The sequence below is a fragment of the Oryctolagus cuniculus genome, chromosome 8 (assembly GCF_964237555.1).
Source record: "Oryctolagus cuniculus chromosome 8, mOryCun1.1, whole genome shotgun sequence".
Lineage (NCBI taxonomy): Eukaryota > Metazoa > Chordata > Mammalia > Lagomorpha > Leporidae > Oryctolagus > Oryctolagus cuniculus.
This window is the reverse complement of record NC_091439.1, coordinates 138,054,046-138,081,369: the sequence shown is the minus strand read 5'-3', so window position 1 is coordinate 138,081,369 and position 27,324 is coordinate 138,054,046. Positions and strand designations below refer to the sequence as shown.

Sequence of the window (27,324 nt, the reverse complement as noted above, 5' to 3'; positions counted from 1 at the left end):
AGTTTTTTTTCCAAGGAAGAGATAAGACTTAGTGAGTGCCTGTCACTGTCTAGAAATGAAGGTGTGAAACATCGAGATTGGAGTGGTACACTGTTCATCATGTTGTAAGTCAGGGTTTACCCCAGAATAATCTGCCTCTCCTGCACATTCCAGTCCTGAGAGAGTGCATCCCACTGAGAAGTTCTGACGCACACAAGAATGTGGAGGCCCACACAGAGGGCAAGACCAGGGACGCTGACGGAAGAGGCGTCCCTGCTGGCCACTGCCTTCCGTGGAAAACACACTAGCAGAAGGTGCCCTTGGCTCCACTTGGTTGGGGCAGATGTGGTCACTGAAACTCGGGGCCCGTGGGCCCTACGAAAGCCAGGGCACCCCGTGCAGTGCTTCATTATCTGTGGGCATTTACGGGGACTAGGTAAGACAGCTCTCAGACGTTCGTGCTTTCTGGTCGACAGTCTTCAATGTGAAGGGCAGTTTGGCTGATTGGTAGGATTTTTTATGTAACGTGGCAAGCATATTAGTAATTTTTTTTGTCTATGTATTTTTTGATAGTACAGAGATATGGCATTTGTACTTGTGAAAATAGTTAGCTTATTTTATTTTAATATTAAAAGCTGAATTAATTGGTGATTGTTAATTTTTAAGTTGGTCTTTAAAAAACTTGAGCAAGAACTTCATTTAATGGGAAGGAAAACCCGGGTGGTCCTACTGTTTTTGGAGCAACCATTCCTCAGTTAGTCATGCTGAGGGAGTGCATTTTTTTTTTTTAAGCAATCACTTTCTATGGGCTTTTTATTTTTTTCATAGGGCAGACAACCATTAGATTGACCAAAAGTGAACCTACCCTGCACTTAGTTGTCATCTTGTGGTTCTTTAATATGAGATTATAAGGACATTTGAAAATTACGTTGAGATTGAATAGTTGAAAGCTAAGCTGTACAATGTATTTATACAGAAGGGTTTAAAATAGATCACAATGATTAAATTTTCAGACTGTGTAGAGCCAGGAGACTTTCAGCATTCTTAAAACATATATAACTGTACTCTCCAGCACTCCCCCACCCCCTCAACTTCCATTCCTCATCTGGCTTTCTAACCTCTTGTCAAAGGCTAGACTCAACTCTAGCATGGGCTGGCTATTAAAAATTACTGAATTCAAAATTATTAGAGATTCAGGCCAAGTCTCACTGATAACTGTTGCCTATATCTGTCTTGGCTTTTGAAAGATGGCTATTCATATATGTGTACAGTAATATTTCAGTTTTAAGTACATATGCAATACAAACACAAGATATATAATACAAATCACAAGATAATAAAAGACTGAATGACTTTTAAAAGATTTTAATTCTACATTAAAAAAAAGTTAAGAATCTTAAAAAACTGAGCAGTCTAGCAGTCTTAAGTATCTGTGTGTATACATGGTACCATGTGTGGCATTTCTGAGATGCAGATTCCCTAATAGTTGAAGTCCTGGCAGCAGCTAGCTGAAGAGACTTGGTCTTGATAGATTTGACATTCAAATCTTTGGTTATTCGGGGTAACCCTAAAGCTCTGGATGGTCATTTGTAATTCTGCTGAATTTGAATTGCTGTCTGAATTGCAAATGCTGATCAGTCTTTTTCCATTCAACTAGCTAGTGAGTGATCCCAGCCATTGAGACGTCACCTCTTAATGAAACTCACTTATGCACTTTGCTGTTGGGTTACAGCTGTTTGTGTAGTCATCCTCCTAAGAATATAAATTGCTTAAACCCAGTGTTTTGCAAGATCTTTATTATAGAGTTTATATTACTAATATTGATCCTATATTGTATGTCCAGTGAACATTGGGTAGAGGAACAGCTAACAAATTAATAACACATAGACTTAAACCCAGGTACTCTGATAGGCGATGTGAGTGTCCCAAATGGTCTTTCTCTCTTTCTTTTTTAAATATTTATTTGAAAGGCAGAGTTACAGAGAGGCAGAGACAGAGAGAGAGGGAGAGAGGGAGAGAAGGAGAGAGGGTGAGAGGGAGAGAAGGAGAGGGAGAGAGGGAGAGAAGGAGAGGGAGAGAGGGAGAGAGGGAGAGAGAGGGAGAGAGGGAGAGGGAGAGGTAGGTCTTCCATCCACTGGTTCACTCCCCAGATGGCTGTAACGGCTGGAGCTGGGCCAATCTGAAGCCAGGAGCCAGGAGCTTTTTCTGGGTTTCCCATGTTGGTGCAGGGACCCAAGGACTTAGGCCATTTTCCACTGCTTTCCCAGGCCATTAGCAGAGAGCTGTGTTGGAAGTGGAGCAGCCAGGGCTTGAACCGCTGCCTATATAGGATGCTGGCACTTAAATATGGGACTATGGATGAAGAAAAATGAGATTAGCTCTGGATGAATGAAAAATGTAGGTATAATTGACTCTTCAGAACTGTGATTTAAAATATTTGTTTACCTTCTCCCTTTTTACCCACAACCTCCATCACATCTTTGCTAAATTATCAAAGAAAAGAGGTCTGTTTCCTGTTTATCAGTGGCATAGTTAGTTATCAAACTAGCTCTCTTTGTCCTTAAGGTTTGTCTTTGGCTTTTAATCTAGGATTAGAATTGCTGGTAATTCTATATCTAGCTTTTTGAGGAAATGCTAAATGGTTTTCTATGATGGTATACCATTTTATATACCCATCAGCAGTTTACAAGGCTTCAACGTTTCTCCTTTTAAATTATAGCCATCCTAATATCTCATTTACATCTAGGCTCAGGTGTGAAATCATATCTTACTGGGATTTTGATATGTTCATGTGCTTTTTAGCTATTTGTGTATCTTTGTTGGAGAAATGACTATTTAAGTTCTTTGCCATTTTTAAATTGGATTCACTTTTTGTTGTTCAGTGTAGGAATTTGGCATATATTTTTGATAGTAAGTCCTTTTCAGACATGTGATTCACAAATATTTTCTCCTGTTCTGTAGATTTCCTTCCCTTCCCTTCCCTTTCCCTTTCCCTTTCCCTTTCCCTTTCCTCTCCACAGGCAGAGAGGACAGTGAGAGAGAGAGACAGAGAGAAAGGTCTTCCTTTGCCGTTGGTTCACCCTCCAATGGCCACCGCGGCCGGCGCATCGCGCTGATCCAATGGCAGGAGCCAGGTGCTTCTCCTGGTCTCCCATGGGGTGCAGGGCCCAAGCACTTGGGCCATCCTCCACTGCACTCCCGGGCCACAGCAGAGAGCTGGCCTGGAAGAGGGGCAACCGGCACAGAATCCGGCGCCCCAACCGGGACTAGAACCCGGTGTGCCGGTGCCGCAGGCAGAGGATTAGCCTAGTGAGCCGCGGCGCCGGCCTGTAGGTAGTTTCTTAATAATGTCTTTTGATGCACAGAAGTCCACGCATTTGGTGAAGCCTAATTGATCATTTTTCCTCTGCTGCTGCTCATGCTTTTACTGAGAGTCCAGTGTTAAGGTGGGCACCGTGCTGCGGCAGATGAAGCTGCTGCTTGGGGTCCCAGTATCACTTATCACTTATCAGCTGCTGTTTCGAGTTGTAGCTTCTCTGGTCCTGATCCATCTTCCTGCAAGGCATCCTGGGAGGCAGCAGATAGTTACCTGAGTGCTTGGGTTCCTGCCTCTGATGTGGGGACCGACAAGTCCCCAGGCTTCTGCTTTGGCCTGGCCTCGCCTTAGCTGTTGCAGGTGCAGGCATTTGAAGAGCGAGCCAGTAGATGGGAGACCCCCGCCCCCCACCTCCAGCTTTCATTGTCTTTCAAATAAATAAGCAAACTTACAAAAATATTAAAGAGAATGCGTTGCCAAACCCATTTACTCATTCTTCTATGAACTTCAGAGTTTATGTTCTGATATTTAAGATGTTGATCGGCCTGTGCCGCGGCTCACTAGGCTAATCCTCCACCTGCGGCACTGGCACACCAGGTTCTAGTCCCGGTCGGGGCGCCAGATTCTGTCCCGGTTGCTCCTCTTCCAGTCCAGCTCTCTGCCTGGTTCCTGACTTCAGATCGGTGCAGCGCGCTGGCCATAGCAGCAATTTGGGGAGTGAACCAACAGAAGAGAGATCTTTCTCTCTGTCTCTCTCTCTCACTGTCTAACTCTGCCTGTCCAAAAAAAAAAAAAAAGAAAAAAAAAGAAAAGATGCTGATCCATTTTGAATTTATATTTTGTAAAGGGTATGAGGTGTGGGTTCAGCGTCATTCATTTTCATGTGGAGTCCTCCACTGATCAAAGCTGACACCCTCGTTAGAATCGGTTGGCTGTAGAAGGTGATTTTCTTTCTGCTGAGCCTCAGTTTTTTCTATTGGTTTACCTGCCTGTCCTCAGCCGTAGCTTTTAGGTTACTGCAGCTTTGTCGTAAGTTTTGAAGTTGGGGAAGTGTGACTCCTCTGACTTCTTCTTCTCAAGGTGGTCTGGCTTTAGGGTGCCTTGGCATTCCAGGTGAGTATGGGGACCAGTTCGTTACTTCTGTCAAAAGGCTGCTGAGATTTTGTTACGGAGTAACTCTGCAGGTGTCTTTATGCAGTCTGTTTTAAGGTTCTATAATAAGAAAGAATGCTGCTTGTGATAGGACGAATGGTCCTTTCTGACAGTGGCAGTATGGAACAGAAAATGGTCACTCAACCTTGGAACAATCCTTCCTTGTTTGATATCTCTTAAAATCCTCAAGGGTGATAGATGTTTTTTAAATCATCCAAGTTTTTCTTTAATTGTATCATTTCTAAGCTTTCGTAAGTCATTATTTTGGAAACTGAAGTGATACTAACTAACTTTCAGTTGCTGTTACTAAGACTGCATTAAATGCTCATTAAGTACCCCTGGTCTTTCAGATGCTCTTGGCTTTATTGTGGGAAACATGTAGTGAGATTCTATCATAGACTCAAACTGTTTCCTATAAGAATCTGAGTAATGTTAAAAAAAAAAAAAACTCCAAGCTTTTGAAAGTTTATTTTTATTTACTTGAAATGGAGAGAGAGCAAGAGCAAGAAAGAGCTTTCCTTTGCTGGTTCACTGCACAAATGCCCACAGCACCTGGGACTCCTGTGTGATGGCCGGTGCTAAGTGCTTGAGCCATCATCTGCTGCCTCTCAGCCTGTGTCTTAGCAAGAAGCAGAAGCAGAAGCTCAGAGCCTGGACTCAAACCCAGCGCTCATCAGCACTGTCTAACCACTGCTGCAGGTGCCACCGCGGATTTTGGTTTTTGATTCCTTTCTGGCATGTCCATCATTTTAAGTTTTGTCTTTATCATTTGGTTTACTGACTAAGTGACTTTCTGTGCTGAGGCCTTCAAAACTTCTAGTTTTCATTTCTCACTTTTAACTAAAAGATGAGGACCTATTGTTAAATGTCATTAAACATTTGCATTTGATCGCTTTTTGTGATGAAATCTTTTTGTACACATGGAATCCTCTGTTTTGCCACACCCATAAAACTTTGTTTTTACTAGTTTTGTTTTGTGCTTTAGTATCTAAAAATGTGCCATTTGCAAACCTGCAAATTTTGCTCTACTTCTTTCTACTAAGTCATCCTAAAATATTTCAAAGATTTAATCTATGGGGAACTTTGTCTCCTTTGTGTCTCCATCTGGCTGCCTGGTTTTCTTTACTCTCTATGCATATTTTGAAAAAACTGAAGTTTTTAAACAGTGCATTTGTTTGTATAGAGCTTGGTCAAAGATTTTTGGAATATTGGTGTATTAATCCATTTTCTGTAGCTTAAGGCTGAATACTTTATAATGGAAAGAAGTTTGTTTAGCTCAGAATCTGGGAGCCTGAAATTCCAAGATCAAGCAGCCACATCAGTTTGGCCTCTGGTGAGGGCCTGTGGCTGTAGACATCGTGGTGGTAGTTGTACCTGTAAGGCATCCAAAGGTGAGACAGGAAGCCAGAGAACAGGCAGGGGCCAGTTTTTCTCTTTTACAACAACCATCTCACAAGAATTATCCAGGTTCTCATAAGAACTACATTAATGTCCTTTTTGAAAAAAGATTTATTTATTTGGGTTACACAGAGAGAGGAGAGAGAGAGCGAGCACGCGAGCAAGTGAGAGGTCTTTTACCCGCTGGTTCACTCCCCAGTTGGCTGCAATGGCCAGAGCTGTGCCGATCTAAAGCCAGGAGCCAGGAGCTTCTTCCAGGTCTCCCATGCGGGTGCAGGGGCCCAAGGGCTTGCGCCATCTTCTGCTGCTTTCCCAGGCCTTAGCAGAGAGCTGGATCGGAAGTGGAGCAGCTGGGACTCAAACTGGTGCCCTTATGGGATGCCAGCACTTCAGGCGGTGGCTTTACCCACTTGGCCACAGGGCCTGCCCCAATTAATGCCTTCTGAGGCCACTGTTCGCAATGATCTAACACCTTGTGTGAAGCCCATCTCTTGCCAACATCATCACAACGAGGACCATGTTTCCAACACATGAACTATCTCCCACCCATAGCATTTTGTCATTAATTATGTGTTTTCACTTTGGCGTGTGTGTCTGTTGTTTCAAAGAATCAGTTAGGCAAGAGCCCAATGTGTTTTGTGGACTTAATGAGTTTCTGGCTCATGCTTTTTGCTGCTTTGACTAGTGGGTTTATAAGCTAAGGATAAGTCACCTCTGCAAGAGCCCAGAGGCCTGGTCGTTGGTCAGGCCTGGCACAGGCACTCATGACCTACAGTGTGGCTCTTTCCTCTGGGTTCCAGGCTGTGTTTGAAAACATAGCTTTTCGGACAAATGAAGTAATTGATTCTGCCTTGCTGCCTTTGTGAGTCGTTTGTGGCTGCAGAGTTTTGTCCAGTTCCGGTGCAGCTCACTTTCCAGTGTGCTCATGGAAAGGTTTCTCATAGCATAGCACGTTTTAGGGAATGTAAGTTCTTTATACCCAAAGTGATAGTGCTAATGCAATTGGAGGTGTGACTTCTTAGCCATAAATTTCTGTTGAACTAGTGACTAATTGTTAAGAGGATTTACAGACTAAATTCTGTGTTGGGAGTCGATAAAAATAGCTAGGCATAAAATAAATGACTACCAATAGTTTTTATATGTGAACATTAACTTATATATGTGAACATTAACATCTTTTTGTTACTAAAATTTGTGAAAATTTCAATCCTAGCGTGTTTCAGGTTTTTCTCAAGTATTTTATAACTCCTGTTGTATGTGTCTCATTTATGGTTTTGTTTTATTACATATAGTATGCTTAAAAAGAATAACCATTTGTTCATTATGTTTTTTTAAAACTTACTCAGGTCTGCCACAATGAAATAGGATCAGATTTAGAATCTCACAGTCATGGATTTTTAGATTTTAATGTTATTTAGAGATAAATCTTAAACATAAAATGTATTTTCACCTACTCATCTAACAGGGTTAAATAGATAATGATAGTTTGAAAGCTGCATGCATTTTACTAACAATTAGTGGTATATCTTTAAATTATAAGATTCTTTGGGGAAAAAAGCTAAATTGCAGCCACAGATTCAGAAAAAAATTTCTGTGTGTATTGAAGAATTAGGGAATTTTAGTTGCAAACTAAAAAAAAAAGATTTAAAAATTTGAATCATTTTACTTACACAAGAAACAGGGTGACTAAGAAGATACTTTTATATATTTTATTTAGCAACATGTTTTCTCCTTTAGCAAAGTCCTCATATGTATATGTTTACCTATCTGTGTATGCATTCTGTTCTTGATTGAATTAAAATGGATTTTTTTTTGGGGTGGGGAAGAACTTACGTGATGACCTAATCTGATAGCCTTAATGTAAGTGAATGAAATTCGGCATGAGAAGTGTTCAGTGTGGTTTGCCAGAGATCACAAATGATGAGGAGACAAATGCTGACTGTCCTGTTCTCTTTGTTTTCCATGACTTTTTTCATCATTGTTTGATGCTTTGTGCATGAATGTTGTGTATCATTGTGAAATAAATAGGGTTATGAAAGAAACAAGAATTTCCATAGGAATCACTCAAAATGCCTAGTTAACTTGGGAGAAAAGATTGCTCAGTATATCACATTTCTTTCCCTGAGAGCTAAGTTTGCTAGAAAAGAGTACTTAAAATGTTAGTGTCGACTGGAGGAAAAGGCGGATTTTTCAAGTAGTGAATGAGAAAGGGATAAGATTGATGGAGCAAATTGGGCTGACCCAGCTTCCCAGGGATTCCCTGTCCTTGACCCTAGTTTTCACGTGTCTAGGCCAGAAAGAATCATTGTCCTCCAGTGTTGGGTGGAAGGCTGCCACTCATACAGCAGAGGGACAGTTTTCAGGAGTGGCTTTCTTTCTTTCTTTTTTAATATGCATATCCTCTTAAGTCACTTCGCAGTTAAGGAAAAACAGTCTTAATGAGCATCTTTTACTTAAAGAATTTAGAGTACAGTACAAAAAGTAGATACACCTTGTAGGTGAAAGAAATGTTTAAAGTGAGCAAATTCAGTTATAGAAGAGAATTATATGCCTTTTGTACTTTTTTGGATATTAAAAATTACTTCATTTTATTAGAGAGAGAGAGAGATCTTCCACCTGCTGGTCCCCCAGATGCCTGCAACAGCTAGGGCTGCGGCTGAAGGCAGGAGCCGGGGACACAGTCTGGGTCTCCCTGTAGACAGCAGGGGCCACAGTACTTGAGCTTCCAGCTGCTGTCTACCAGGGTGCCCACGGGCAGGCAGCTGGCTCTGAAGTGCAGTAGCCAGGACTCAAACCAGGCATTCTGATGTGGGATGCAGGTGCCCCCAGTGCCTCCTTAGAGCCACAACCCCCTCTCCTGAATGGGCTTTTAGTTTGCCCCTGAGACATTTCCCACCCAGCTTGGGGTTTTCTAGAAGCGTCACCTAACAGAATGATGGAAACCACAGCACAGCACGCATTCATGCTAAATGTTCATGTTGCACTCCCATTCTTAATTTGAAAGCACATTATGTTGTTCTGCAAAAAGAGAAAACTGAAACTGAAGCATTTGACTCCTCGGTGGTCATTCTCTGTAAATAGCAACTACGGGTACTTCTCTCTCCTCCGCGTGTGCTTCTTGTAATTGTCTGTAGTTCTCAGTTACCTGGAGGGTTGGCTTCACTTCACAGTCCGTATTCCTGCCGATCCCTGAGGTTGTCCTCACTGCCTGCTTCCTGTTCTTCCTTTGCAGTTTCGGCAAACGTTCTGCAGGGAGCTTTAGGCGTGGCTGCGAGTGCATTGTCTTAGAGCCTTCTGAAATGATTGTGGTAAGAATATTTCTCTGAGGACTGTTTGTTTTCCTAGCGCTTTCTAGGGAGTAAAGACATTTTCACAAGCTACTTGTCGTAAGGTATTGTACTCTTCCTAACATTAGGATAGGTATCTCATAACTTTTTATTGTGAATTTGAATCACAATCATACTATTATAATTACTTACAGGATTCAGTTAAAGGTTAAAGGAGGCAGACACCTAAAGGTTTGTTTTTAACTTTGTCATTCAATTTATGTTAACCACATTTAATTGAAATATGGAGAAAATTTTGAATCCTAGGTCTTTGTTGATTAGAATGAATGAGTTACTTAAATGAATCACAATGATATGTATTCAAGGACCTGTTAATGCCAAGGTTCCTATTTCCTTTAAGTAATTGAAAGAAAATTAGGGGACTACTATACTGATTAAACACTCTATTGACATCTCTGTATCTCTCTTTTAAGTGACACTGTGTATTTGAAAATATATTGACAGATTACATATCAAACATACTATTAAAATAGATATTAACAACTTAATTAATCTCACTGAAGCTCCAAAGAACAAAACCCCGTCTTCCTTAATTTATAAAAATTATTTAAGATAGGGTAATATGCTTTTTTTAAAAAAACATCAGTAACAAAATGAGGTGGGAGGGGGCTCCCAGTGCAGACATTTAATTGATATTGATATTCTTATTGTCCCCAGCCAGCACCCTGTCTGGCAGGGAGGAGCTTGTAAAGCATAACCAATAGAAATTAAGATGGAGGCTTTTCAATTTTTTTTTTCATTTTATTTGAAAGGCAGAAAGACAGAGACAAACACAGAGAGATCTGCCATCTGCTGGTTCACCCCTCAGATTCCTGGTACAGCCAGGGATGGGCCTGATGAGACTCCATCCGGGCTCTCACCTAGGTAGCAGGGACCCAAATACTTGGAGCCATCACTGCAGCCTCCCAGGGTGTAAGTCAACAGGAAGCGACATAGGAAGCAGAGCTGGGACTTGAAACATACCCTGTGATACAGAACGCAGGCATCCCCGCAGGGGCTTGACTGCTGGGCAAATACCTGCCCCTACTGGAATTTTTTTTATCAACACTTAACTTAAGTATTTCGTTACAACTCTAGGTCTGTTTTCAGAAAAGCCTTAGGGTTTTTCCATATGATGTAAGAGAGAGATCCCATCAGAGATGAGAAGTTCCTTGTCAAAACTGTTGCGAACTTTTGGTAAAATTTCAAGAAATGTACTCTTAGGTGAGAAAATGCATTGGTGGTGAGTCAAGATTTAGGACTGGGAAAAGCGTAGGCAGATGCGTAAGACTTTGTAAAGCATCGTAAACATTTCCTTGAGATTTTTTGTCCTGTTAATGCCATTTTTTAAATTTCTCTGAAGAATTTTAAAAAACTTCCTTGAGTATTTAGTTATTTTTTTGATTTTATTTGAGGGAGAGGCCGATGGACCTTATTGCCAATAAGACTATTTAGTTTGCCTGTCTTCGAACAGACTTGCATGTGAACATGCCTCTGATGTGAGCAGTCATATTTTCAACATATAACTCTGATGAAGAACAACCTAGTACCACTTTTGTTCTCTGTCGATCCACTCTTCAGAGTTCCTGAAGTGTGGACTGATTTTTGTACAACATTCTAAAAAAATAAAAGCTGAAGCCACAGAGAGCAAGCAGGAAGAGAAACGCTTAGGTAATCCAGCCAAGCCATTCTGCTGGCAATCCAGTTTGAGCCTTCTGGGATTTGGGTTTTTTTGAGATGTATTCATACATGTCAGATATTTTTGTGCTTTGGTTAAGACAATACAGAAGTTGCTTTCATTATGTGCAGTGATGTATCCTGTGAGATCTTTCGCTAATAAGCCAGTACAAAGACTACCGAAAATATCCTTCTCTTTGAAGCTGCAGGACATTCAAGAGTTACCCATAATGTCCTAAATGGAACAGAAAAATGCCTCTTCATAAATTAAAAGTTACTCAAAAGCATTTAGCTCCAGGGAAGCTCAAACACACTTGAGGTTTGTCTAGTTTGTCTACAAAAGTCTTTGCAAAATGAGTAGATATGAGCTATCCGTACGTTTCTTTCCATGTCTCATATGACTGTGGTATGAGAGCCTGAGGAAATGAAGTTGTTCCGGGCTTCCTTTCAGGTGGACTATATGGATGAAAATGAAGAGTACTTTCAACGACAAGCTTCCCACAGACAGTCTCGGAGGCGATTTAGGAAAATCAACCAGAAAGGGGAAAGGCAAACGATCATCGACACCGTGGATCCTTATCCTGTGGGCAAACCCCCTTTGCCGAGGGGCTACCACACGGTAAGTTTTCTGAGTAGAATTTTTATTTCACCTACTTTTTTGTTTCAAGTTTTGTGGAAAGACCTTTGGCTTTCCTATTTTTGGTTAATGATCCTTTTCTATGATAGCTAGCCATACTGTTCAAAGAGTAGATTCTGCACGAAGCACAGAATACCGCACTTGCATAAGATGTCACGAGACATTGTCTAGCTCATTGGTGACTTAGAATGTTCTTGGAAGCTCGGCTTTGTGATCCGTGTAATGCACTTGTATTTGATGTCTTTTACGTCATCTTTCCTGGATCTAAAATTTTAGCTAACTCCTGTGCGTTTCACCTCTTTGTCCATATGACTGGTATCATATCTATTTGTAATTTAAAAAGTAGACATGCAAAAAATAGATATTGTTTCTCATACAGTTGTGAGAATACTATCTGAAATTTAAAAAAGATTCAGTGAAAAGAGAGAATAATTTGAAATGATGCTCTTTAAATTATCAATTTGAAGATATCCTGAAATATTTCTAATAGGTTCATTCAGTTTTCCTCTTAAATGCAGTAATCCACGTGATTGTCATTTATCTAATAAATAATTTGATAAATAAGCTACTTTTTATGTTTGAGAAAGCCATGACCGGATAATGAGTGCTTTGTGTAAGACCTCAATAGAGTGACTTTAGAGCCTTGTTTTTTCTGACTGCTTGGTTCAAAGTAACTTGAATTCTTGAACATGTCATAGTAAGGTGAAAGAATTTATGCATATAGCACTGTTAAAGGGGCAATCATTATACATAAAATCAATTTAAAAAAAAAAGTAGGTAATAGATGACTGTTTTACATTTCTCAGTTTTTCTTGCTTGCCTTTTCTTTCTGCAAATTAGTATCAATGGCAAATGCATGGGAGAATGTTTATAGACTTAAATGTTTTTACTCAGTTTTTAGTTACTTTAAATAATATATTTTATCCCCACACTTCAAATATTCCATTTCTGAGAACTCTTTGTATTTACATATTTAATGTGGTTTTGACCACCAGCAACCCGCCTACTCCTCTCACTACCCATGCACTATTTTAATTTAGCATGAATTTCATAGTTGAATCATTTCATTGAGCTCATGTGGAAGGGTTGCTTTTTGCTCATCACAAAGACAGCTTTGTCTGTCTGTTGGAGAGACTTGGTATTTAAAAAAAAAAGAAACAACTCATGAAAGGTTTTTTGTTAGCAGTGTCCATGAGGAAGGTAATATTTTTAGTGTTGATGCAGACTCATGGAGAAAGGAAATACATATTAGAAATAGTGGTGCATATTAGGAGTGTAACCTTGATTATAATATTCTAGCCCAGTAGGGATAGTATTAGTATTCTTTCTGCTTTGCTTTTCCAAATTAGTTTCTGAACTAAGAAGGCAGGAGTGTGAATTTCTTAAAATGTAGCATCAGGTTGATTGTTTAATTCATAGTCAGATGAAGGGCTTCCAGGAAGTTCATGGAGAATGTAATTGAAAGGATTGAGTTTATTTTGGTGTAGAAAGTTTTGAAATTCACGCATATAAGGGTCTTTAAAAGGCTCATGGGAAATGTGGATTATGAGAAAGCCATGCATGCAGTTCACAATTTTTGGCACCAAAATGAACTCACCTTTGCAGTCTACTTTCTGTGGACTTTTTGCTATACCCTGGTACTTGTCACACTTAAGTTAGAGTGTCATTTCATAACTTTCTTTCTCCCATCCCTAACTTTCTCACTTTTACGGAACTTTTCAATTCAAGTTTTCTACATGATTCCTCTTTCTTGCTCTGGTTGAAAAAAAAAAAAGTGTAAATTTTATTCTTATAGTTTTGGGTTTTTAAGAATGTCTTAGCTAGCCAATAGGCACTTTTAGGGAAAAATTCAACTGGGATAAAAAAATTTAACTTGATTACTAATGGATCATATACTAGATTACTAATATATGACATGTTATTAATTTTACTAAATGTATTGAGATTGGCAGCAACATGGTCATAATTAAAAGTACTGGATCATTTTTTGTGTGCCAGGAGTGTTTTAATTATATTTATTATTTTGCCTAAATGTGTAATTGCAATATAGGAAAATAGCAAAATTATTCATCTTCATTAGATTTAAGCCATATTTGCCTATTGTTAATGGAAATATTCCAATTAGAAAGAAATTGGCTAACTGAGTGGAACTATGAATAAAAACATTTAAAGGAATTGCATGAGTATACTTCATGGGTGATTTTAAATGACTGCAAGTGCATTTCAAGTGCATGGCTAAAGAACATTGAGAACATTATGCACACAGCCAATTCTATGTGGTCATTCGTAACCTAATTTAACATTATCTTCATTTTGGCAGATATAATATAGCATGTCTGATAATGTTCATCTTTTCCTTTCCTCCTTTATGGCACTCATTTCATTTTGGCTCAAAGGAATGCACTAAATCTCAGGTATTGTAATCTGTGTGTGGTCTCCTACACTAACCCAAGTTTACTTGTGAATTTGCATTGTAACTAATGAGTTTATAATTTTGATGTGTTTTGCTTGGTCTTGTACTTTTGTATTTTGTCCTGACTGAGTAAAAGCTTTTAAGATGTTGAGACTATCGGTGATGTGTGTGGTGGCATAGGCTGCTTTATTTATTCAGAGCTAGGAGTGGATTGTCCACCTTCTTTGAAGAAATACAAGTGTAACCTACTTGTTTTTAAGATTGAATGGGTCACTGTTCTGTACTAACCTGCTTTGCAGATGAAGACACAGTGAGGTTTTATTGCTTTTTGTGTGAAAGCTTATAGGAAATTCATTAGAAATTTACATTTAAATGCCACAGATGAAAACTTTCCAGAAATCCAATGTGAAAGCATTTGGGGAGGGTGCTGTTAAAATTTTAAACAGATAGAAAAGGGATTTCGTCAAAAAAGGAAATGAGAGTTTTAAGTCTCTTGTATTTTCTTATTTGCACTTTATTTTTAACCAGATTTCATGTTTTTATTCCATTCTACATTTTAATCAAGAGGCCTATTATAACATCCTTGCTCACTTCTTTCATTCTAATAAGTGACCAGTTGGTAAATTTCATTATTAATCTTTTGAAATTGTGCATCAAATTGGGGATTGTTACTGAGGAATCTGGAGTTAAGGAAGAGAAATTCTTTGATGTCTGGAAACCAATTGGTTAAGTAACTAGGAGCGTTTTATGGTTTTTGTTTTATAATTATAGATTTTTAAAAGTGTGAATGATTTAATTCATGTCATACAGAGTCTACCATGATTATCTTTGGCTATTATCGTAAGCTTTCCTAAAAGCATGATCTATTTTTAATTTTTCAGATTAAAATGTTATATGCAAGAGAATACATATTGACATGCCACAGGGGCATGGCTGCTGTATTATTTTTAGACACATTGGTAATTCTTAAATGATGTGATGAATCTAAAAACTTTAACTAATTTTTAAAGTTTATAATTTTACAATTTATAGATTGCATTACAATCTTGATTACATCAGTGTTTTGAAATTTTATATGGGAAGAATATACTTTGAAATATATAAACTTAATATTTTAAAAGAGAAATAATTACATAATTGATCGCTCTCTTTTTGCATGGAGAATTGCCCATCTAATTCTCATTTAGAACTTGGTATTGAATTTGAAATGTGCACTGGGCTATGTATAAACGTTATCTACACTTTGGAAAACTAGGTATGTTGTTGTGGTTTAAAACAGATCATAATGATTTTCTTCAAAAACATGAATGCCAATGTAGTCCATGTATAGTTTTCAGTCATTTTTCTTCAAGACGAGCATGTGGAGTGTGCAGAAAGAACAAACATTTTGAAATGCAGTGAGAAGGGAAGGTTGGAGATTGCTTTTATTATCATTTTCTTACATGTTGAAGGATTAAGGTTGTGATTAAGACTGCCAGAGGAAAGAGATGCGGCCCTAAGTCTTCAGTGTTAGAGCGAGTGGTAGGAGTTCAGGTCCAGACAGGCTGTGAGGTCTGGAGTCAGCTGGGATGCTGGATAGGCAGCAGTGTGCGTTTTCTGCAGGTTCACAGTACAGTATGACAAGGAAAGCTTTGTTTATCTGTAATTTCGGACCGTCTTTGCATACGCGGTAATTTCTAGCAGTTTGCATGGGAAGGGACATCTGAGTTCCACAGTAAAAGTGGAGAGGAGAGGTTGCAGGGACAGGAGGGGAGAGTGGCACATCTTAACCTTTACCTGATGAAGTGACATGGGAAGCGAGTGCAAACCTCTTCTGGCATCTTTTATTTTAATGGGGAAAACAACTCTTCGCTCTTCCTGGTGTGGAAAGAGTGAAAATTGTACAGAGAGATAACAGAGTGAAGACTGATAAAACTTATCTTATGGAGGTTATGTGGACCAACTTTCCAACCTTCCAGCCTACCTGCAAAATTAAAAATGCTGTCTTATGCTTTGAAGTTCATATTGACTCTCCACCCCTAACCCTACTTACCAAAAAAGATAAGACTCTACTTCATACAAATTTGAAATGGGAAGGGTTGAATACACTCATTAAAGTTCAAGTAGTGCAGAATTTTTGAAATAATAACAACACTTGGTCATATAAAAAGATACCTCACATGCATTTTATGTATGTATGTATTTAATTTATTTGAAAGGCAGCATTATAGAGAGAAAGGGAGGGAGAGACAGAGGAAGTGTTCTTCCATCTGCTGGTTGACTCCCCAAATGGCTGCAACAGCCAGGGCTGGGCCAGGCCGAAGTCAGGAGCCAGGAGCTTCTTCTGGGTCTCTTACATGGGTGGCAGGGGCCCAAGGACTTGGCCTATCCTCTGCTGCTTTCCCAGGTACTTCAGCTGGGAGCTGGATTCGAAGTAGAGCAGCCAGGACTCAAACCATCCACTGCCCATATGGGATTCCGGCACTGCAAAAGGTGGCTTAACCCACTACGACATAGCACCAGCCCCTCTTGCATGTATTTTATTAGTAACCCTTTTGCTTTTTCTACAGTGTAAATATATATTTCAGAGTACCATTGAATAGCTACATATTGGGTTTTTCAGTTGATTAGATCTGAGGTTCTTGGTGGAGCTATACAAAAATAATAGAAAATACTACATAAAAATAACAATCTCAGTTGGATAAAATATCATATAAGATTATAAAATTTTTTAATTTTAATAGTCAGTGATACTACATTGTCTATAAAATGTGATGTTGATTTAATAAGACCAGTTCTTGTATGAGGCTTTTGAAAACCAGTCCCATTTTTAAAAATTAGGTTAACCTTCATAATGATATAAGACAGTTCCTATTTCTTATGATAGATATATAAGATAAAACTGTTCCTAGGATATATCTTATGTCTCTGAAGTAGCTTGTCTTTCCCCCTCCCCTCCCTCCCAAGACAGACTTGATTCTGGTTGGTTTCTTCTTCAGTTAAGAATTTCTTGGTAGGTTTGGTTAGTTTCAAAAATTGGCTTTTGAAACAGATGAAAAAATTACAGTATTTAATCTGTGTGATTATGCACATTAATTTGACATTAAACTTATTGGCTGGAATTCAGTGGAGATAGGCAACATTTTCCCTCATGCCATGCCTTTGCTTGGCCACTTAGTGTTTTCTTTAATTTTTGAGTTGGGTCTCATTAATTTAATTCCATATTTGCCTCTTAACAGTAAGAGGATGTTTTGAGTAATATATCAATTACTTGTATATTTGGTAAATTTTCTAGAATATTAATGAGTTCATATTTTACTTTCAGTTCATATCATATCCTGTCTATATTAATTCTTATAATATTTTCAAGTCTTTTATGCTAATGAGAAATTATTGAAATACAGGGAAAGTGCCTTGGTTATTTTAATGTGTTGATCCTTTTCCAATCTAAAGTCAGCAAGCATTTGTTTGCTTAATAGAACCTAAGTCTTTGTTTTCACTAGTGTCACTAGTATCTCCCTGAATTCGAATAGGATAGTTTCAGAGAATATAAATATTTTATTTCTTGTATCATAAAGAGATTAGCTCAATATTTTCAATCATTTAGCAATTTTTTTTTTTTTTTTTTTGGACAGGTAGAGTGGACGGTGAGAGAGAGAGACAGAGAGAGAAAGGTCTTCCTTTGCCATTGGTTCACCCTCCAATGGCTGCCGAGGCCGGCGTGCTGCAGCCGGCGCACCGCGCTGATGCGAAGACAGGAGCCAGGTGCTTCTCCTGGTCTCGCATGGGGTGCAGGGCCCAAGCACTTGGGCCATCCTCCACTGCACTCCCTGGCCACAGCAGAGAGCTGGCCTGGAAGAGGGGCAACCGGGACAGAATCCGGTGCCCTGACCGGGACTAGAACCTGGTGTGCCGGCGCCGCAAGGCGGAGGATTAGCCTAGTGAGCCGGGGCGCCGGCCAGCAATTTTTTTTTAAGATTTATTTATTTGAAAGGCAGAGTTACAGAGAGACAGAGAGAGAAAGAGAAGTCTTCCATCTGCCAGTTCAGTCCCCAAATGGCCGCAATGGCCAGAGCTGAGCCAATCCAAAGCCTGGAAACAGGAGCTTCTTCAGGGTCTTCCATGCGAGTGCAAAGCCCAAGGACGTGGGCCATCTTCCACTGCTTTCCAAGGCCATAGCATACAGCTGGATTGGAAATGGAGCAGCCTGGGCTTGAACTGGCACCCATATGGGATGCCAGCATGGCAGACGGCAGCTTTACTCGCCATGCCACAGTGCTAGCCCCAGCAAATATTTTTTGAGTGTCCAGAAAGTTTTAGATTTGTGCCATATTTTAGGAATATAAAGATCTGTAATGCAGGCAGAATCTTGGTGTCATGACCTTATAGCCCTCACAGAGGGTCTGTCCCCACCCCCCGCATATATAAATAGACAGACAGCTACCATGTAGGGAGGTACAGGTACTGTGGAGATGTATACACAAAGCGCCCTAAGAATCAGAGAGGGCTTCCTGAATGATGTATTGGCTCAAAGAAAAATAATGTGTGCCCAAAGCACCTGTTTTTTCAAAGAGGAGAGTAACATGCTTGGAATATGTGGAAGTCATGTTGAAAGGTGAACTGTTTCATTAGGGCTGTAACTAACACCAGGGAGCTGAAGCCAGGATGAGACATGCTGGGATCCACATTTAGATAAACTGATCTGGCTTCCAGATGGAGTAGATTCTGGAGGTGGGGTTGACAAAATGGGACTTCAAAACCTTGTTTACAAATGACAGTGGTGACTGGAACTTGGTAATTGGGGCAAGAATTAAGGGTGGGAAGATTTAAATGATATTCAGGGGTAAGAAAAGTAAAAATAATTATGTTTCAAAAGAAAATCTTAATTTCCTCTAATTCCTTGATTTCTTATTTACATTGTGGGCAGTACTTCCGGTGACAGTAGCATAATACTTAAGTGGTAGTTTGAGGTAGATTAATTTGAAGTAGTTAATTCTTTAATCAAGAATGCCCAATAGAAATATGAAAACTGAATTAGGTAGCAACGAATGGAAAAGGATGTGTGGAGAGTGTGTTGGAGAAGGAAACACACAAAAAAGCCCCACGCGTTTTGCCGATGCCGTTTATTGTATGCATGCTTGGTGCTTTGTATACTTGCATCCGTCTTCTGAGAGAGGTGTCAGAAGGATTCTTTGCTCTTCCTGCTCATTATAACAATAGGTGGACGTAACCATACCCTGCCATATGTGCGGCAGTTTCTGCAAAATGCAGCCTGCGAAAGCTGCTGCAGTGGTCTCAGCCTCCTAGCTTTGGGGGGACCGTGTTTCTTTCTTGCAGTGCTAATCAGGTGTCTACGTTGATTTAATTTATCTGCATTAGGAAATTACACCACAGAGCATGTATAGAAGTTGAAATGCAGATCAGAACATGATTTGAAACATGAAATGATCTCTCTCACGCTATTAACAGCATGCATTGCAAATTCATGCCAGGCAGTTGAGAATAGTGTGCAGTGTGCTGTTTACCCAAGTTCAGCTTCTGTTGGAGGATGTCTATTTTTATATATTACATCATCCCTGCTACAGAACTCCGGGATCCACTGGGATTTACTGTTCTTTCAGTGCATTTTGAAAGAAAGCTTGTATTGATGTCATAATTGGACCCATCTTTTGGTTGCACTTGGAAATTGAAAGCAATAAGAGTGTTGTGTAGCGCTAGTCATGCAATATTTCAAGCGATTTATTTGTCAAAAAGATCACTGCCACTTTGTCCTCTTTTTCATTGTGAACACTGGCAGCTCTCTGTGCCTGTACATGTTTTAAATATACTTGGCTAAAATTTAGCTTTTACTCACAACAGCAAAGATCCTTTTCATCTCTCCCTGTTTCATTTCTTATCATGTGATTTCTTCTTCCTCTTTTCCCCCCCCCTTTTTGGTAATGAGATTTTCTGGAGCTACATGCTGTTTTGAAAATGTCTGTTTTCTTTGGAGAAATCCGCTTTGATATTCAGAGCTGTTTCCTACTGGTGCTTGATCATTTTACAATTAAGCTATCAGTTGTAAGGTACCTGGTTTCACTACTAGAAAGTTTGTATGATTAGAAATGTTCTCCTTTGGTTTTGAATCCAGTTTTAAAGCATCATTAACTTGGATTGCTTCTCTGTTAGCTAGAACGTAGTGTTGGCCTCCAAACAAAACTCTAGCATTATAGAATGTACACGTTAGGTTGCAAGTCATTGGTCAAAGGAATATATTTGTAAAAGGTAGTATTATATGTTTTTAAACAATTTAAAAGTACCTCCTAAAAGCTATGCATATTTATGCATATAAAATTTTCCTCTTTTCTCTCCAAAAAAATAATCATTATCCAAAGTTTTTTTTTTTTTTTAAATTTAAACTGATCAGGAGAAAACTTCCACTGTTTTTAAAAATGACATATTTAATGAGATACAATTTACATTTCATAAAATTCACCTACTTAAAGTGTATAATTATATGGTTTTTCATTTTTTTGGGTATAAAAGCCTCTCTCTGTAACATTAAATTTTCTTAACCATTTTTTGTCATGTATATATCTGGGTGATGTTAAGTATTTGTCAGTAGTAGCCTTTTGATAGACTTGTTCATATCCATTTCACAGACATACCTAGAATTCTCTTTTTAATAATTAAAATTATATATGGACTAAAAATAACTTTAAAATATATTGGAAAAATTAATTGTAGAATTTATTGGAAAAAGCCTCACACTAAAGAATTGCTTGTCTTAGAGCAATTCCTTGTGGGCTCAGTACGGGACCAGACAGCCTTTTTTTTTTTTTTTTTTTTTTTTCTTAAATTTTCCTCTCCTTCAAGTAGCAACCAGGTGTTAGTTGGCTGTACGTAGTGTGGAATTTGGAATAGCTAGCCTGGAAAAAAAATGATATGGAAGTAGAGGGGGCAGCCACATCAGTAATACGGTTTTACTGATTTGGATTAATAATAGCATAGTTGAGACGGGAGAGATTTGAGGGTGAAAAGGAAAGTATTCACATTGTCTTGGTTATTAAACTCAGTTGCCTGTGGTGACAGCCGTGATAATCACTTGTGGTTTCGGTACAGTTTGGGAGTATTAGACAACCGAGGGTCAGGTATTGTGGGTTAAGCTCGGGATCCTCACATCGTGTACTGGAGTGCCTGGGGTCGAGTCCTGCCTCTGCTTCAGATCTGTCTTCCTGCTGATGTGCCTGGGAGGTAGCAGATGATGGCCCAAGTCCTTGGGCCCCTGCTACCTCCGTGGGAGACCTGGAGTTCTCGGTTCCTGGCTTTGGCCTGGTCCAGCCCTGGCTGTTGTGGGCACTTTCTCTCTGTTTCTCCCCTCTGTCACTCTTTCATTCTTGTCTTTCAAATAAATATGAATAAGTAAAAGCTAAAAAAGAAATTGAGACAGAAAACATTTTCACAATGTATTTGTTCATAAATTTATAAATAGTAATAGCCTCATTCCACATTAACATAAAGGGTCTTTCAGGGGAAAAATAACTAATATATAAAACAAAAAAATTACAATATGTATGGTAGTGTTCTATACTTTTGCAAGTATATTCAACATTTGGCCTTATAGAAGACTACTAGATTGTCCTGTTTACTTCTGACTCCAACCTGTTATTTAAGTATATAGTATATAAAGAAAATACAACCATTCAGGTAACTAAAAAAGAGAAGAATGTTTTTATTACTTTTAAAAATAATTCTGGATATTCTTGGATATATTACACTCGCATGTGACACATAGTGGTTTCTTTCTCTAATTAATAAATTTATTTGTTTGAAAGATAGAGTCAGCAAGTGATCTGTTATCAACTGGCTCATCCCCAGTTTCCGCCACTGGTGGGGCTGAGCCAGGCTGAAGGCTAGGGTGGTGGGAACCCTGCTGCCTCCCAGGGAAAGCCTTAGGGGGAAGCTGGACTTGAACTCCAACCAGGCACTCCTTTGTGGGATGCGGCAGCCCAAGCAGTGCCTTAACTGCTATGCCAAACACCTACCCAAAGTGGTGGTTTCTTAAGCATCAGTTACATAAAAGATACAAGACCATGCCAGTGAACTAAAGTTTTTTCTTTCTTTTTTTTTTTTTTTAGTAGAATCCATTTCTGTTGCATATTGAATGGGTCATTCTAATCATGCATGGTTTTGTAACATGAGGCTTTGGTCATCACTGAATTAAGCAGTGTTCTTTTGGCACATTATACAATATCAGAAAAGTTGCATGTATTAATATCCACACAGTTCTAAGAGTAGGCCATAATTTTTAGGAGCTTATTGTGTTTTCTGTGTTTTTCCATTTTTTTTTTTAATTGCACCCTCAAATTTTATCATTGGCAAAGTACTTTCAGCTGCTTTTCTTCAAATGACACACTCATTTTCAAGCAGCTATCTACAGATACCCAAGTCTGAATAACCATGATTTTTTCATTATTTGTCCAACATTCTAGAATAAAGAATAATGGTAAATGATATAATAGATAAATTAAATGACCTAGAAAAGTAAATAAAACTTTTTTTTTTTAATTTATTCTTTTGGCCGGTGTCACAGCTCACTTGGCTAATCTTCCGCCTGTGGCGCCAGCACCCCAGGTTCTAGCCCCAGTTGGGGTGCCGGATTCTGTCCCAGTTGCTCCTCTTCCAGTCCAGCTCTCTGCTGTGGCCTGGGAAGGCAGTGGAGGATGGCCCAAGTGCTTGGGCCCTGCACCCCATGGGAGACCAGGAGGAAGCACCTGGCTCCTGGCTTCAGATCGGCGCAGCCATTTGGGGGTGAACCAACGGAAAAAGGAAGACCTCTCTCTTTGTCTCTCTATTTCTCACTGTCTAACTCTGCCTGTCAAAAAAAAAAAAAAATTATTCTTTTATTTGAAAGAGTTATAGAGTGAGAGGGAGAAACAGAGATCTTCCTCTGGTTCATTCCTCAGTTAGCCTCAGTGGCCAGAGCTAGGCCAGGCCGAAACCAGGATCCAAGAGCTTCATCCTGGTCTTCCAGGTGGGTGGCAGGGACCCAGCCATTTGGGCCCAGTGGTTGTTTTCCCAGGCTATTAGCAGTTGAAGCTGGGAAGTGAACCAGTGCCCGTATGGGATGTGATGCCTATGTTAGCGGCTTTACCTCTACACCACAATGCCAGTCCCACTATTAAGATTTTATGCATTTTTGTCTTTGTTTTTAACCTTAAAAGCCTACAGTATGAGTGGTGTTTTTTAAAGTTTTGATCCAACATATTTTCATACTACATTATGTTCTGGAGGAAACATAGTTCCTCTGAAACAGAAGCCATCAAAAACATGTCTCGCTATGCATCTCCTCTTTCACTGAGCACTTGATACATGGCGACAGTATAGTTTGCTTATATAGAACACCCTGTTGCCCTGAACAAAAAGTGTTTTCTTAACTTCACTCGTGATCTCTTGATTCTTGTCCCGTCCTATTGAATGTCTTGATGACCCTTTGTTGAGTGAGTGAGTGAATGCCTCATTGTGGATTTATATTCCTGAACACTGCGGAATACCACTTTGTCGCACACCCAGGAGTTGTAATCTTCCATGGTATGATCCATCTGGCCAGTCGTGAGCAATTCGAACAATTTTAATTGTCTGATATACACAATAAATACTCTAGCATTATCCTTGGTTTTTAAATATTTGCATTGTTGAAAGTAATGTCCCTGCCTTCTCTTGTTCTGTGAATTAAATCTACCTATGGTTTGGGTACTTGCCTGTTTGTTCACTTATGTGAGAAAGAAGTTTGAATGCTCTCATCTTCAACTTCTATGGCCGTATCATTAGACCAAATTCGTTTTTAAGAAAACATTTAAAAAATTTCTGTGGCATTTAAAATATTTTCTATATTGAGACAGTCTTCTATATTTAATGTTTTCCAGGCAAGGTTACTTGGAAGCGTTTCCTGTCTGGAATCTATTTGATTCCAACAGAAGGCAGGCACAGTTCTATTCCTGGTAGTAAAGTCCACTGATTAATGATTACATTTTAGATTACTATCATTTCCTTTTAGAATGAAAATGAACCATTTTGAAAACTTCCACATTTTACTATTTGTTTTCAGACATTAGATTTTTTTAGAATGAAAATGTGTGAAAATCTAAATTCGGTAGTCTTTGAAAGCATATAGTATCTTGAGTGCCATTGTATATTCCTTCGGCATAACAGGTAAGCTACCTCAGCAGTATCATGGTTCTAGGTTGATTCTTTGGATCAATCTCACAGGATTAGCATTAATTAATATATCTAACATGGCATTATGGATTCATCAGCATTAATAATTCCATAAAAGGGTGTCATCACAAAAATATTAGTTTCAGCCATCTGTACGATATTAATTAATAGAGGCCAGTGCTGTGGCGCAGCTGGTAAACCCACTGCCTGCAGTATCCTGGCTGCTCCATTTCCAATCGGCTCCCTGCTAATGTGCCTGGGAAAGCAGCAGAAGATGGCCCAAGTCCTTGGGCCCCTGCACACACAAGGGAGAAGCTCCTGGCTCCAGTCCTGGCTGTTACAGCCATTTTTCCCCCCATTTATTCTTTCTAACTTCATTTTTTACTGGTAAGTAGTAACATTTAGTAACAATGAGATGACTGTGTGCATAGTGTGTCTGAAAAGTTAGTCTCACTGATATTGTAATGAGGAAAGCCAAATTTTTACCAAAAGATCTTTTGTGGGTATGTTCTTTACTGAACTAAAACCAAGTTACTTAGAGGGGCCGGAACTGTGGCATAGTTCTCTGTACGCGCACAAAGTGTGTGTGTGTGTGTGTGTGTGTGTGTAATTCTCTCAAATAAATAAATAATCATCCCCCCCCAAAGAAAACCCAACTTACAGTTGTCTAAAACTGTTCAGTTTTTAGAGACCAAAAACAAGCACAAAAAAGAAAAAACTCACTCATACCATTGCTTGCCTTATACATCAGAAAGTATTGAAAATATTTTGGAAGTATTTAAGAATTTTGAAAAAGTATATTAAGTAATTTTAAGCAGTTTCAAAAAAATGTTATAAAACTTTCTTTCCAATTATATACACTCTAGTACTCAAATTATTATTTCCATTAAGCAAATCACTTTCCTTTTAACCTTTTTCTAAGTTTCACAACTTTTAATTTTTTAAGTAAAAGGCATTACAAGAACCTTTTTTTTTTTTTTTTGACAGGCAGAGTGGACAGTGAGAGAGAGAGACAGAGAGAAGGTCTTCCTTTTGCCGTTGGTTCACCCTCCAATGGCCGCCACGGCCAGCACTCTGTGGCCGGTGCACTGCACTGATCCGATGGCAGGAGCCAGGTGCTTCTCCTGGTCTCCCATGGGGTACAGGGCCCAAGCACTTGGGCCATCCTCCACTGCACTCCCTGGCCACAGCAGAGAGCTGGCCTGGAAAAGGGGCAACCGGGACAGAATCCGGCGCCCCGACCGGGACTAGAACCCGGTGTGCCGGCGCCGCAGGTGGAGGATTAGCCTAGTGAATCGCGGAGCCGGCTACAAGAACCTTTTAAGTTACTGTCTAGTTACCATTATCTTTTTTTTTTAAAGTAGGACATTTTAATATTGCCCATGCTAATGCCAAGAAAGAAAGCTCAAAATACAGGGAGTTGGTGCGGGACATCTTATCCATTCGTGTAGTCTTTCTCTTTCCATCACTCTGTCGCGTCTTCCTTTGCCTTCTCTTCCTTTTGCCTGCTGATGTTTGGCGTCAGCCATGTGAGCCTGCACCACCTTAAATGTGAAAGGATTTCAAGAATTTCCTGGTTCTACTACGTTTTTTCTCCCTGTTGTAATCTCTGGCATTTCGCCTCTGATTTAAGAGTTTTAATTAAATGAGCACTAATATCTAAGAGAGAGCCTTTTACATGAGTAGCAGGCTTGGACGCCAGGTGCCTGGCACAAGGAACTTGGTAAATCGTGGGTGCCTGTTGTGAGAAGGAAGCTCTCCCAAAGCGGTGCAGATCGACACTCGTATCCATCTCTGAGAGAGATCTTGCCGCTGTAAGCCTCTCCTCTGCATTAAACATTCTCAGCGCCTTGTAGCTTCCTTAACAGCCATCATCGGGGCCTCTGTCGTTTACGTACCCTATCACTCCTGATCTCTCCCGCGCTGTGGGACAGCTGGTTGCTGTCATTTGTGTAAGGTCCTGGAATACTGCGTGTCCATTACCGCAGAACTTCCTGTCTTCCTTGCGGTGGACGTCGTGTATCTGGTAACGCAGCCTGAAATTGTGTTAAGACGTGTAGGAACCATGCAGTGGCTCACGTAGAGCTTCTGATTAGCTCTGCTTTACTGACCACCTTGCCTCCTCCCACTCCTCCTAAGAACTGCTGCTCAAGCCTCATCTCCCCTGCCCTGCCCTTGTACAAGTGACATTTTGAGAACACACATGCAAGTCTTTATGTATTTGTCCCTGTTAAATTTAAACTCACTGGGTTAGTCAACTCTTTGTACCTAGTAAGTTATTTTAAATGCCTTATTTTGTCAGTAAACAAATTAGACATTCTATGTACTTAGCCATTGTGTTTCCTTGTCTTAAAGACTGTGTGATAATACTCTAAAGTAAGGTTCATTTATTTACTTTTTAAAAAGAGTCTTTATTTATTTGAGAGGTGGGCGGGGGGGGCGGGGGGTTTCCCATCCTCTGGCTCATTCCTCAGATGCCTGCAGTGGTCCCTGGCTGGGCTGGGAGTTCATTGTAAGTCTCCCACATTGGGCCATCACCTTCCAGCCCTCTGCATATGCATTAGCAGGAATCTGGAGTCAAGAGTGGGAACTGGGGTGTGAAACCCATGGATTCCAAACTTCGATGTGGATGTCCTGGTTGCTAGGTCAAAGACTTGCCCCTTCACGGGTTAGTTTTGAAGTTGAAGTGGAATCCCTTACGTGTTCTTTCTTTCTTTGCACAATTACCTTGTTTCAGGTACTAAGCACGAGGCATTAATTAGCATAATATCAGATTAATAAAATGTTACATAGTCCCTGACCTCAGCTAACTTATATTCTAATTTGTGATGCATCATTTCCTGTTTTTGTTTGAAGCAGAGGGATTGCTAACAGTTGCTCCTGCTTGTGCAACACAGTAATCACATGGCAAGTTAGAAATGCAGATAATTCTTTACATCTATTATGTAAAGTATTACATAATAGTAAGCTCTGTTTGAGGCCCTTGTGCCTAGACAAGGCGTTGACATGATTCGCAGCCAGCACTGAAGGACACTGCCATTGACACCTTGACTCTGGCAAGATGAAGCCTGGGTTTTTCTTAAAACAGGTTCTAGGGACAGGCGCTTTGGCACAGTTGGTTAATCCTCTGCCTGCAGCGTCGGCATCCCATATGGGCGCCAGTCCTAGTCCTGGCTGCTCCTCTTCTGATTCAGCTCTCTGCTATGGCCTGGGAAGGCAGAAGAAGATGCCCAAGTTCTTGGGCCCCTGC

The 27,324-nt window shown here is 39.8% G+C and overlaps 1 protein-coding gene across 11 annotated transcripts in view; it reads left to right on the top strand.

Annotated features, from left to right (window-relative positions):
* RAPGEF2 (Rap guanine nucleotide exchange factor 2) overlaps nucleotides 1–27,324 on the top strand; it is a 275,299-nt gene that overhangs the window by 139,518 nt on the left and 108,457 nt on the right. For 5 of the 11 annotated variants that reach the window (XM_051831661.2, XM_008273491.4, XM_051831662.2 and 2 more), the window contains 3 exons: nucleotides 9,078–9,153; nucleotides 11,300–11,467; nucleotides 13,882–13,899. In XM_051831661.2, the coding sequence (XP_051687621.1) occupies nucleotides 9,078–9,153; nucleotides 11,300–11,467; nucleotides 13,882–13,899 (262 nt within the window). Of the gene's footprint in view, nucleotides 1–163; nucleotides 416–9,077; nucleotides 9,154–11,299; nucleotides 11,468–13,881; nucleotides 13,900–27,324 lie in introns of those variants that run through there. The other 6 variants (XM_008273492.4, XM_070048268.1, XM_070048266.1 and 3 more) reach the window with 4 other exon arrangements.